We start from the raw sequence: 14517 nt of genomic DNA, 5'->3' as shown, positions 1-14517 counted from the left end.
ATTATTCAAGAAACTTGAAGTAAGGACATGTGACAGAAAGAGAGAGAGAGAGAGAGAGAGAGAGAGAGAGAGAGAGAGAGAGAGAGAGAGAGAGAGAGAGAGAGAGAGAGAGAGAAACACTTCAAACACATTATATACCAAGACAGGAAGTCAACAAAATTATTCACCATTATCATCATTCATCCATCAACAGAAATAAGAAGGTGGAACGACAACCCAAATCTACAGCAGCTATCAACAAGATGTCAAACATTTCGAGACAAAATACAAACATCGCAATGGCAATAAGAGATAACATTTCTGCTTCCCTGATAGTAAAAATATCCATTCAGAGCCATGACACTCCAAAGGAGTCAGAATCTATCTCGATTTCTAAAGCATTAAACCGGGTTTCTAAAGCATTGAAGAGACAATAACAATTGCTCGCTACCCTTTGGATAGGACACAAGTCTATCCCAAATCACTAGTTGCTCACTAGATCTAACAAACCTAACAAGCCAACCAATCACTGCCCTGTCATGCGGACAGAGAGTAAGAAAAAAAAAAAATCTCAGCTACACCTTGGATCGATACCAGTCCCCTTCACTTGCAAAGCGAGTGCTCTACCAACTGATCTATCCAGACTCCTTATAAACAGGATGAAAACATTGGCAGAAATGAACATGATATATAATTTTAACATATATCTATACAGCATTAAGAAGAAAATTGACAAATAATAAATAACTCATCAAAAATTGAAGACAAACAAGAACTTTGAAAGGTTTTTTAAAGCTTAAAGGGGAATATTACATAGACTGAACCAGACATTTATCAGAAAGATGTCAAAGATGGGGATAAAATGGAATTTGTCACCCAATGCCTCAAGAATGGTAAAATGTCGGAGTGATCTAGATGGGGAAAATTGAATTATCATTATTATTATTATCACAATCATTATGACTATTATGGTTATTATCACAATCATTATGATTAATATTATTACAATTATCATCTTCATCAGAATTATTGTTATTATTATTATTATTATTATTATTATGATTATCATCATTATTAATATTATTATTATTGTCATTACTATTATCACTATCACTATCATTATTATCATTACTATTACAATTATCACCATCATTATTATTGACATTATTATTATTACTATCATTACCATCACTTATTATTATTATCATTATTAATATTATTATCATCATAATCATCATGATTATTTTCACTATTCGTTTCACTCCGAAATAATATCAGTTTGAGGAGATGGATGACAATATTTGGTCAATAGCGGTTTTAGATCTTATACAATATTTCTTGGTCAACTCGACCCACTCCATCTCTGTACATAATAAAGGATCAAAACACTTTCGTGCACACACTCGCACAATTAACATTTTAATCACTTCACTTGAAACAGATAAAATCAATCTACATATTATAGCAATTAAAAGAGCAGCTTAAAAAAAAAAAAATATTAAACTAGAACAACAAAAACAAAAGAAAGCTTTGTAAAAACCACTCCAAAACGGTGTATGTATTTTTATAACACGCCAAAACATATACAAATCCCATCATCCCTTGAGCATTTTTTAAAACATGAAAAAAAAAAATAAATAAATAAAATTAAAATTTCCATTAACCCTGTTACATCAATGGCTGTGCTACAATAATAAATGGAATAAATAAGAACAACAAACTTTACAACAAAAAATTTAACATATAAACAACAACATAAACAAAAACAAAAAACACTCCCCAAAAAAGTGATTGTACTCCAACAAAGTAATAGAATATATATAGGGTAAAAAATAATTAACAGTCAGCGGAGGGATTTCAAACGACACCAAAACTTATTGGTATCAACAAAATGAAACCTTTTATAATATTATAATTATTGTAAGTCTATGCTCGTAAATGTCTGTAATGTTTCGCAAACTACACATTGGTCCAAATAACAATTGACGAAATAAAAACTGACAAGCTTACGATACCATGTAAGTATTTTAAGTCCGAAATGAACTTATAAAAATATGACAATGAAAGGAGATAGCAGATGTCATATCTTCAGATTCACGAGTATGTCAACCTAGATTAAAGAGAAATTAAAAAGAAAAAGATTAATTTTTTAAAAAACAAATTGAAAAAAAACAAAAAACACAAAGAAACTTGCATCATATATCTAAATTGCCCTAAAATTGCAAGCTACCCTTCGTTTGTTATCATTTTTTTTTTTTTTTTTTTTTATTTTAGAATCATTGCAATCTAGTTACATTTAAACACAAGTAAACATTCCGGAAATATTTTTAAAATTTACAAAAAAAAAACTCCAGCATGGACAAATCTGTCCCTTAGCATTCTTCCCCACCCCCCACCCCAAACTCTTGTCCCAACATCCGTAGTCATTAATTCTACTGGGCCTGATCGATCATCGGCCATACAAACCCGTGACAAATGAATACTCGAAAAAAAGTTGACATAAATAAATCAATAAACGATAAATTAAAAATATAAAAATAGGCACATTTAAAATGACTATGTTTATAAGTATAACAACAATAAAAACCCAGGGTCATAGTCATAGCAACAAAAAATCATTACGACATAAAAAAAAAAAACAAAATAAAATATTAAAACAATTCACATCTAGATTTTAAAATACCCAATCAAGAAAGAACTTTTTTTTTTTAAATGTATATATATTATAGGTTAAAGGATGAAATGGATGAAATCTCAAAACACAGTCTGCACCCATCTCAAAATGTTCGATGTACAAATCAGGAAGGTGAACCAAATAATTGAATGAACAAAATATTTCCTTCTGGTCGATTTTTCCACACATGGCTGCCTGATCTGGCACAATATAGATTATATTTCTTTTATTTAAAACATAATAAATGTAACCCACGATCTCGATCTGGTGTTAAGTCTGAGAGAACTGAGTACTGAAAACTGAATTTAAATCTATCCCTTTCAACAGAGAGGGGGGGGGGGGAGGGGGGTCCCAATAGCTCAGCTGGTAGAGCACTCACTTCGAGCTTGAGCTTTTATATAGCGCAATACCCACTAAACGTGCTCACCAAAGCGATTTACAAGGGGTCTCTGGTCAACAGCAACACTAAACATGTAGGACGCGACATGACGCCTATTAAGCGATATTACAAAATTTTTTTCGGACAAAACCAACGCTGTTAACAGCCAGGTACTCATTTTACACCTGAGTAGAGTACAGTGAGAGAATGTGGGTAAAGAGCCTTTTCAAAGGACCCAACTATGCGCCGAATGAGACTCGAACACAGGACCTTCCGATCCGAAAGCAAGTCTCATACCACAAGTACACATAGCCGCAAAAATTCAGCTCTTTTTCTGATTTATCTTGATTTAATACCAGATTAACAATGTAGGCCACATTTTAAGTATTCAGGAAATAATAATAATTTTTTTAAAAGTAATAATAATATAATAACAATAACTCCATAAATATCTGACATAGCATCATATATTTATATTACACCTGTCAATGGAACACAATGCCGTGTTGATAAGTATTGTCAACAAAAAAATACTGACTTTACATCGCATTATATTGACTTTCTTTTTATATTAAAAATTTATTTATAAAGTTACAATATATTATTATACATCTCTATAAATTTATCACTTTGTTTTTTTTTAAAAGGTTATCTTCACCATCAATAATCTTCATCTTTAAAATCGTCCTCGTTCAAATCTCCCTCTTCTAAGGATTCACTCGACGCGCTGAGTTTTTCCTCCATGTATATATCGGCCGGGTTGAATTTGGGTAACGCAGTCATCATCTGTTCGGGATTGAGCCAGGGTTTGAAGTCCGGGCTGTTCTTGCTCTTCCAACTGTTGTAACCTTTGGCTGCCTTGTATATCCTGGCCATAACCTAAAACGTCGTGGATAGATTTTAACAACTGATAACAAAAACTATTGAAGTATGGGGAGAAATGAACTTATCATGAACATTTATAGAGCTTAGTTTTCATCCATGTCTATATCAAACTCATTGTTCATTTGTTATCCACTATATCATACCCATTGTTCATTTGTTACCCAACTTTGAAAAATAAGATTTAAAAGTTAAGGCTTTACTTGAGGTAAAACTTAACTTTGTCACCAGTTTAAGGATTTTGTGGGTAACTTGAGTGAAAACACTAAAACTGTGATATCTATTTATTTGTTTGTTTTTATTTTAAGGTTTTTACGGAACTTGTGACATATTAGGGTATTTCAGCACCAGAAAAAAGGAAGAAAGGAGGGAGTAAAAATGTATAGATTAACAATTAAAAGCACAAGAGAAAGTGTAAGACAAATGAGAATTGTACATAATCGTAACAGATGTAGATTCCAAAAACACACAGTGTACTTAGTTGAGATCATCAAAAAGTCTCATACAGATCGATATAAAAACAGGAACCTGCTTAACTATAACTATAACAATAATTATACAGGCCCAGGACAAAAACTAACTAGCCTGATGTTGTTGTCTTTAAGGGTTTTACGGCACTTGCAACACATTCAGGTCATATCAGCACAAGAAAAAGGGAAGACAATCGGTTAGTAAAAAGTTCTAAAATAAAAATTAAGGCACCTAAGAAAAGGCAAGACAAAGGGGAATCGGTTCAAATAGTAAACAGTTGTAGATTCCAAAAACACACTAACAAAGTATTTAGTTTGAGATTGCCTAAATGTCTCATCCAGACACAAGCAAAGAGGAATACACTCAAACATTTACAAATCATACATAATTTGTTAACAAAACATAATACAGTGCATAACAGAGAGATGATTCACAAGACAAAAGATGTCACCTCTTAACTCTATACATCTGACTGGTTCCCTCCCATCTAGGGTAACGAGTCAGGGCCAGAACAAAACTAAGTAATCTCATCCCAAGACAAAGACAGAGAGCATGTTGGAAAACAGATATAAGGGGATAGAATACACAGTAAGTGCCTCCATGCCAACTATGGGAGACAGAATGATGTTGGAAAACAGATACAGGGGATAGAATACACAGTAAGTGCCTCCATGCCCACTATGGGAGACAGAATGATGTTGGAAAACAGATACAGGGGATAGAATACACAGTAAGTGCCTCCATGCCCACTATGGGAGACAGAAAGCAAGTTGGAAAACAGATACAGGGGATAGAATACACAGTAAGTGCCTCCATGCCCACTATGGAAGGTCGGGAACCCCACCCAGTTTTAGGAGGATCATTCAACATTTGACGTCTACAAGAAAAACCAAACAAGACAAGCAGATAACACTTTCACTGACTTATCTGTCACACAGAAAGAAACAATTCACGTCTTATCAAGACCAGACCAGAAAACCAAACAGAATAGGGCAATAAATATAATGAAAAAATACATGAAACGGCAAGAGTAACCAACCTTTCTTGCGCAAAGAGGGATGCTGAGGATCCCACTTATTTATTTTTTTTCTTTCTTCCTCTCTCATTTTTATGATACTAAGAAAAATATGTTTTAAAAATGTTTAAAAAATGCTGTGTTGGGCTGAACTCCATGTTAGTCAAAACTTTTTAACAATCAAGCCAAATGGCTTGTGAAATGAACAAAATATTTTTTTTAAACAATTGTATATTTAATGAATTGAAAGACATTTATTTACCTTGGGAGCAATAATCTTTGTAAGTTTGTTGATTGCCCATGCTGGTAAATTGCCTGGAATGGGAAAAAGTGTGGATTAACAACAAAAAAAAAATAGAATTTAAAAACAGTAGAATGAATAGCTTAAAGGTTTGTGGTTACAGGCGTAGACAAAATGGACAAGCAAACAAATATTAACGGGAGAATAAAAATCTTCTCCGACATAGCAAGCATTGATTTACAAAAGATTACCAATAATGCATTATAAGTAAGTAGTACTTTTAAGGACCTAAAAGGACTTCATTGACGAGCAAGATTGATAAGATTTTGTGATGAAACCAAAATTCAATAATAACATTAATCAATGTTAGGGAAATTTCCAGTTATTAACAAATTTTCTCTAAAATTGTGGTCCATCGTTTCAGGTATTCTGATCTGGCGGTATGTGGTAACATTTTCTATAATTCTTCAACAGCTAAAACAAATTTCTTTAAAGTCGTAATTTCTTCCACCATTAATTTGACTCTCAATGCAAATCTGCATAGATAGATAGAGCTCATCAGCAAGAGATCACAATTAATCAAGAAGATCACTCCAAAATAAAATCAAGGGCAGGATGGACTCTGTAGCTCATGAGAGCAACCTGTCTAGGAGAAGGACACTCCAAAACAAAAACCAAGGGTGGACATGACTCTTTAGCTTGGGAGAGCAACAAGCGTAGGCTTCAAGAAATAAAGTGAGTAGGAAAATGCCAGAAGACGACAGAGAATAGCTCATACAGTAGAGTCACGATCTCCCCAGCCAGACGGAGCTGTCGTCCCAGTAAGGTCGGGGGTTCGAGCCCCCATTGCAGCCGCAAAGTTTTTATTCTCTGTGGCTTCTGGTATTTTCCTACTCACTTCATTTCTTGTTATCAACAGAAGTGCCTGCTCCACTCACTTTTCAGAGTTAGTCTTCAAAATAAATCCTGGTCCTCCACGAGTCCAAGTCTGGAGGTTTGGCATTTGGTTAACAAGCAAATACTAGAGAAATCCAACACATTACAGATACAGCAACAAATGACATTAGTATGAATGATTTACGGGTGCACAATGGACTCTCAAGGCCACCTAAAGGCAGGAAGATGACAGCATCTCTGTTGCTGCAAAATATTGCTGCCATACGTGCCAGGCTTTCTATCGGATCGGAAGGCCCTGAGTTCGAGCCTCACTAGGCGCATAGTCGAGTCCTTGGAAAGGGCTCTTTACTCACATTCTCTAACCGTACTCAGGTGTAAAATAAGTACCTTGCTGTTAATAGCGATGTCTCTGTCCGAAAAAAATTGTAATATCGCCTAGCAGGTGTCTTGTCTCTTTCTACAGGTTACTTGTTGCTGTTGGTCAGGGAACCCCTGTAAAGCGCTTTGAGCACATTTAGTGGATTTTGCGCTATATAAAAGCTCAAGTTTGTTTTGTTTTGTTTTTTTTTTGTTAGCACTCTCTCTCTCGGTGAAAACGGTGGAATATGAAATAAGGTTAGAATAGAATTAAACCCTGCCGAAAAAGAGAGTTAAAAAAATAACAAATGTAATAAGCTGACAACAGTAGCTTTACCTTTAGGATCTGATTGGGAAACATATGTCAATTGTGTTTTTCTCTCCCCCAATTTCAAAATGTGATATCCAGTTAAATAAGAAATGCCTCGAATAGTTCCCTTTTTCACCGGACGACCCTGAAACAGGATAAAAATTAATTTAGTGAAAAAAAACAATTAAAATGTGGCAGATTTTTTAATGAAAATATAGCAATATAATCAACAAGTAATTAAAATGCTATCTAGAGTCTAATGATGGCAGAATGAAATTGAGGAGGCATCATAGCCAATATCTCAAGATAAAAAATAAATCATGCCCTTCTGTCATGACATCAAAAGATATCGTCGCCTAGGCATTCCACAAAGGAATATAGACATTTCATCAAATAAGATATCTGATGTCAACAGGAATCACCCATGTTGTCCAAGTGAGCAAATTGGGGGCTAATAATCCTGCCCCAAGAAAAAAACGAAAGTGCCTGAAGCGGGGTTCGAAATGGGACCTTTTTTGGTCACAGTGCAATGCCTTAACCACTCGACCACTTCACCCCCCATCTCAATATCTCAAGATAAGTCTACAAAAAAATAAATAACATATACATCAGATTTGAAAATGTCTGCCCATACTGTACTGTGTCATTCAGAAAATTGATTTAATACATTATATCTGTTTGAAAGTGAAAGTTAACTTTATACAGGACCACAGACTTTTAAAAATTACATTTCTAAATCAAGTCCACTCGTGTAAAAATCAAAGCTATTCAGATACTGGGAGGTCACTTTCATCAGTTTAGCATGTGAGTTCAAACCCTGATGAAAAATTTCTGGGAACCAGAATTTTTAACAGTCTGTCTCACACAATTATTATATCTAGGACAGACTTTAAAGATTGCTGTTTTTAAGTTGACTGTGAACTGAAATGAGAAATTTCTAAAACTTTTTAAGAAACACAAATTAAAAATCCTATTAAAAAAAAAAAAAAAAAATAACAACAGACAAGACTAAATGTCTCACAGCATGATTGACAGAATGGTTGAAGATGATCTTTTCAAATCCACAGTCTAACCAAGATCTCTGAGTGACGAAGTCTCTGTTTTTCAGTGGCACTGGACTCCGAACTGAAGAATGAAAAAAAGAAATAAATAAATAAATAAACAATTTTCACATGGCAAAATCATTTTTTTTTATTAATTTGATTTTGGTGATTCCAGAGTTGAGAATTCAATCAATATATAGGCCCTATATATATATATATATATATATATATATATATATATATATATATATATATATATATATTATATATATATTGAATCGTGTTTGATACAAATATGGTTCGAAAAGTGCTCGACATGCAGTAATGGAGCGAATTATTATTATTTAAAATATTTACCACAATGTTTGAGACAGTCTACATGTAGACTGTCTCAAACATTGTGGTAAATATTTTAAATAATAATAATAATATATATATATATATATATAATATATATATATATATATATATAATACTATATAAACAATAAAAGTTGATCTACCTCATCCAAAAATGATTTTAAGAGAAAAGAGAAATGATTCTGATACAAAAGATTACTTATCATGATTTCTTTTTGTTTAAATTTTAACAAAATGGAACTTTCTTACAATCAGATGGGAGTCCTCAGGGATAGCAAAGGGACCGAGGTCGATCTCATATGAAGTCAAAAAATTTTGTCTGATCTCCCTGTACAATCAGCAGTGGAGTGATTGGGCAGCCGGGACTGTAAGATCTGACAGAAAGTACTTTGAGATAGACTAGCATCCTATCCAAAGGGTAGCAAGCAATTTCTATTGTCTGTTTTGCGCTATAGAAACCTGGGACAAACTCCGTTTCCACAGGGCTTATGGCACTGAAGGACCATTTTTTTTACAGTGAGGAATGAGCAAGAAGCTGCCTTCAAAATTAATAGAACCATAAAATAATAATAATAATAATAATAATAATAATAATAATAATAATAATAATAATAATAATAATAATAATAATAATAATAATAAAAATAATAATAAAGATTTGCATCAAGAATAGCTTATTTTAAAAGAGGGAAACAGGGTTTTAAAAAATGGCTTGTTTAAGAAGAGCAAGGCTTTGAGTCCAAGAGAAGACTAAAAAATTCAGCCACTAGTCAAACAGATCTTTTAAAATAAAAAAAATGTATGCCCTGCTGTAAGGTATTCCGTGAAAGAATATATAGAACAGAGAATCAATCAAACAAAAGTCTGATGTCAACAGGAATCATCCTTCTTGTCCAAAATGAGTAAATTGGAGGTAAATAATCTTGCCCCAAAGGTTAAAAAAAACAAAACGAAAGTGCCCCCCCCCCCCCAAATAGATATACATAAAATAAAAACTTCATCAACCAAATTTATTTTTATGAAATGGCTATACCCCCCCCCCCTCTTCCTATCAACTTACTACAATAATATCCAATATCGTTGTTTGGGTTGATGGCACAGATTTCAGACCCTTCAAACATGGTGCGGTCCCATGTCTTTCTGAAATGGGGGTCGTGTATAACATCGTATAACACATTAGCTTCCATGTCATCATATGTACATTGAACCTGTGGGGAAAAAAAATTCAAATTATAATGCAGAATAGATACTTTTGACCTCAGAAAGAAAATGTATTTGTTTTCTATTATATGTCTAAATCTTTATTCTAACTCTAAATAGAATGACTATTATAATCATAAAAATCATAACATGTAGCCTACCTAATACGAATAATCTAATTGACAAAAATATCTTCAAGTGCATGAAATACTAACCTCAGTTATCTCTGGATAAATTAAATCATATTTAAGTTTAAGAGTACTGGAACAGTATATGCTTTGTTAATAAATAGGTGTACTCCTATTTATTTAATTTTTAAAAACAAAATTGGATTTCTTCTTTTAGTGATTCTTTTATAATTGCATCCCTTTGATCAACTAGAATCTCCTCTGGTCCTATTCTCTCCCTGAACACAACATCAAGTCTTTATACTTTTAAAAAAAAAACTAATTACTATTTTGATTTCGTGTGAGTTGTTCATTCATTTGTAAGAGAAAACAATATAAAAAGGTTCTTTTACTTTTACAATCATATTGGAAGAGATGATTAATAATCTAAAGTAAGACATAATACATAACGATGCAAGTTTTAATATTGTGAGATTGTAAGCCACAACAACAAACTAAAAACTTACCTTGACCATTCTAAAATTAGACAGTTCATTTGCCTTCGTCCATACCGAAGTATTATTTTTACTAACTTCTAGTTTCCATCCCTCGTTGTCTTCACACAGAGATTTGAAAGCTCTGAAATCAGAATCCTCGGGGACCTTTACTTCTCCTACAACGAAACTTGAGGTGAAAGACATCGTAATCGTAGAAAAATCAACGTTGGCAGTTGGTTTGGTCTGAAGTTCTATCTACTTGATGAACTTGAATTTAATTTGTTCTGCTGAACTCAAACTCTAACTTGTCTTATTTACCCAAATCTTAAAGCTAGCATCGAAATATAAAATAGCTCAAAACTATACTACTCATGATGAGTCACTTTTCTTCAGCCAGCACAGCACAGTAGCCTACGAAGTTCAATCTCAATCCATCGAAATCGATGATGTCAACAAAACAAACACGAACACTGGGCTTCAGACTTTCAGCTGTCGCCGAACAGTTGACACTAAATGTTTAGCCAAAAATTGGGGAAGCAATTCAGAGTGGCACCTGAAAAATATATGAAGCCTTTTATCTACGACTTACGGCTAAAAACATTATTTTTTCACAACCTAGGTAATAGAATATTGCTAATCCGGCGTTCTTATTATTCCTCTGCTCCCTAGACACGAAAATGAAGTCAAAGGAAGTGAAATTCCAGAGAAATAGGAGTAACTTCCGGCAGTGGTGAAATTAATCTTTACAGACGAAAGTTAAGCCAGAATATCATTTTGATGCGTCTCCGAATTTCTGTAGAAAGAAGTAAAAATGAAGGAGAAAAAATGGCAGATACATAAATGGGAAATCTTGCATTCTGCTATACCACAAAACGCAATAACCTTGGTGCATTCCATGTTAGCCTGTCAAATTTTGCAAATATCGGAATTAGAAACTCATGTTATTTTCTTAAATTGATATATAGAATTGTACAAAAACGATATAATATTCATGAAACGCGATGGCCTGTTGTTAAACATGTCCACGAGCCTGGGCTTTGTGTCAAGCTTCGTAATCATTAAATTTATACTCTTTTTCAAACAGGTTCGAATGAACTTGTATTCCAGTAATGTCAATTAGCTGTAAGATTATGTACTCATGATGTAGGAGTAGATCGGACACAAGAGGTGGTGCTTGATGATAAAACGGGTGAAAAATGCAGAGTGCTATCTTGGAGTGCCGCAGGGAACTGTCCCGGGGGCCCTTTGTTTCCTCATTTTTATAAATGACTTGGGCATAAAAATCTATCGAATGAAACAAATCTTAAACTATTCGTAGACGATAGTCTATTATTATTCAGAACGATAGAAGATCATAACGATGCACAGATGCTGTAGTCAGATTTAGACTCTTTTATACAATGGTTAAACAAATGGCAAGGGGCAAATGAATTTCCATTCTGAAAAAATGCTTGTGATGTGTCAATCTCCACCAAGAAAAACACATTGAGCTTTGACTACGATATGTTAGGCCGAACACTTAAACATGTAAATAGTGCAATGTATCTTGGAGTCACATTAAATGATAACACCCTGCAGTAGGAAAATCATATTCGCCATAATATTGTGACAAAGGCCTTCAAAACAATACATTTTATCAAGAGAAATCTTCACCAATGTACGTAAAGATAAAGGCTTAGGCATATTTGACCCATCGTCTCAAAACGGCATTATGTCGGGATGAACAAGATGCGGAAAGGTCAATTTTAAGCTTAACTGGTCAAGAAAACGAAATTTCGGTTTTCAGCACTTTAAAATTCTATAATTTTTCTTCAATAATACATTCATGGACTCAACCCATGTCTGATGTTTTTTGGTCATAGATTCTATTCTCAGCACTTTGATCATCCCGACTTAATACCGTTTTGAGGCGGCGGGTCAGATATAATATTCAACTTGTGAGACCTATTTTGGAGTATGCTTGTTGTACTGCATGGGATCCCTACAAGGTCAAGGACATAAAAGCCGTTGAAAACATTCAGAATGCAGCTGCACGATTTGCCACAAATTGCCGCAAGACGGAACCGGGAAGAGTGACAGCAGATCTTGACACACTAAGATGACCAACACTTCAGTATCGTAGAGAGAACGCGCGCATACATGCGGCTATGTGGTCTAGTGGTATGACACTCGCTTTCGGATCGGAAGGTCCTGGGTTCGAGCCTCGCGCTCGGCGCATAGTTGAGTCCTTGGAAAAGACTCTTTACTCACATTCTCTCACCGTACTCAGGTGTAAAATAAGTACCTGGCTGTTAACAGCGTTGTCCTTGTCCGAATAATTGTAATATCGCCTTACAGCGTCATGTCCTGTCCTACATGTTAAATGTTGCTGTTGACTGTTGACCAGGGACCCCTTGTACAGCGCTTTGAGCACATTTAGGGGATATTGCGCAATATAAAGCTCACTTTTTAAAAAAAAACGGAGCTTTTATATAGCGAAATATCCACTAGACGAGCTCAAAACGCTATTACCGAGGGTCCCTAGTCAGCAGCAACTCGTAACATGTAGAACGAAACATGACGCCTATTAGGCGATATTGGATTATTTTTTTTCCGACAGAGACAACGCTGTTAAAGGTACTCATTTTACTCCTGAGTACGATGAGAAAATAAATGTGAGTAAAGAACCTTTTCCAAAGACTCAACAATGCGCCGACCCGAAAGCGAGTGTCATACCACAAGATCATATTATAGCCGCACAGATTGATTATAAAATGTATGCTTTATCTTTGTTACGTTAACAACAGTTGACTGCTATATTTTTCGCCACGACATCATAAGACATCGTCGCCTTGGCATTCCACGAAGGAATATAGATAATTCATCAAACAAGATGTCTGATGTCAACAGGAATCACCCATGTTGTCCAAGTGAGCAAATTGGGGGTTAATAATCATGCTCAAGGAAAAAAACGAAAGTGCCTGAAGCGGGACTCGAACCCGGGTCATCCGGATCACAGTGCAATGCCTTAACCATTGCTATACTCTGGGAAAACACGTATTTAAACATGTGTGACCCTTCGCCTCAAAACGGTATTAAGTCGGGTTGGTTAAGATGTTGAAAATTGAATTTATAGCCAGAAATATCAGACTTTAGTTGAGTTTGTATGTTTTATTGAGGAGAATGTATACCATATTTCCGGGTTCTAATGCCAACAGCTTATATTTTTGATCAATTTAGATTAAATCCGACTTTTAAGCACATGATTCGTTCCGACATAATACCGTTTTGGGACGATGGGTTACATTTGACCAGAAAACTCATCCGTCAAATATCGATCGATTTAAATAACCCCCATCTTGGCAAAAACGTCCTTACTTTAGTTCCAGGTTTGAGAGTTTTGTTTTTTGTTTTGTTTTTGTTTTTTAATTTATTTTTTTTTTTTGTTTTTGTTTTTTGTGGTTTTTTTTTTTTAATTCTTTTTTTTTAATCATTTTATTTTATTTTGATTTAATTTTTTTTTTTTTTTTTTTTTTTGGGGGGGGGGGGGGGGTCATTTGTATCGATCGATATTGATTTGAAGGACGAGTTTTCTGGACAAATTTTAAATACGTGTTTTTCCAGAGTTTAGCAGTTAACGAGTTAATACTGTACACAATCATGACAAATTTATGGATTCATCCAGTAAGTATCCAAAGTAAAACACAGATCATTCTATAATGTCAGTGTGTAGACCATCCCCACAATATGATTATTCATTCATATTGTAGTAACACAGATGGAAGTATGTGAACATTGTCTAAAAACAGAGAGAACGCTGTTAACGGCCAGGTACTCATTTTACACCTGAGTACGGTGAGAGAATGTGAGTAAAGAACCTTTTCCAAGGACTCAACTATGCGCCGAGCGAGGCTCAAACCCAGGAACTTCCGATCCGAAAGCGAGTGTCATACCACTAGACCATATAGCCATAAACCCATCCTTCAATCCACTACAGACCCATCCATCCATCCATCCATCTATCCATCCCTCCCTCCATTCATTTATTAATCCATCCATCCTTCAATCCATCCACCCACCCATCCATCCATCAGTCCATCAATCCATCCCTCCCTCCATTCATTTAT

At 34.6% G+C, this 14517-nt stretch overlaps 1 protein-coding gene across 1 annotated transcript; it reads right to left on the bottom strand.

Annotated features, from left to right (window-relative positions):
• Positions 1–2225: 2225 nt before the first annotated feature.
• On the bottom strand, positions 2226–11204 carry LOC144970471 (START domain-containing protein 10-like). The gene is made up of 6 exons (XM_078910154.1): positions 10442–11204; positions 9668–9815; positions 8227–8330; positions 7233–7350; positions 5663–5715; positions 2226–3911 (listed from the first exon to the last, which is right to left on the bottom strand). Exons 1-6 carry the CDS (start codon positions 10613–10615, stop codon positions 3693–3695), a joined length of 816 nt encoding a protein of 271 aa, XP_078766280.1. The 5' UTR covers positions 10616–11204; the 3' UTR covers positions 2226–3692.
• Positions 11205–14517: the final 3313 nt, after the last annotated feature.

This window comes from Berghia stephanieae, chromosome 4 (assembly GCF_034508935.2).
Source record: "Berghia stephanieae isolate SIO BIC M18660-M18661 chromosome 4, UCSD_Bste_1.3, whole genome shotgun sequence".
NCBI lineage: Eukaryota > Metazoa > Mollusca > Gastropoda > Nudibranchia > Aeolidiidae > Berghia > Berghia stephanieae.
The sequence above is the reverse complement of the archived record's forward strand: the minus strand, read 5'-3'. Positions and strand labels throughout refer to the sequence as shown.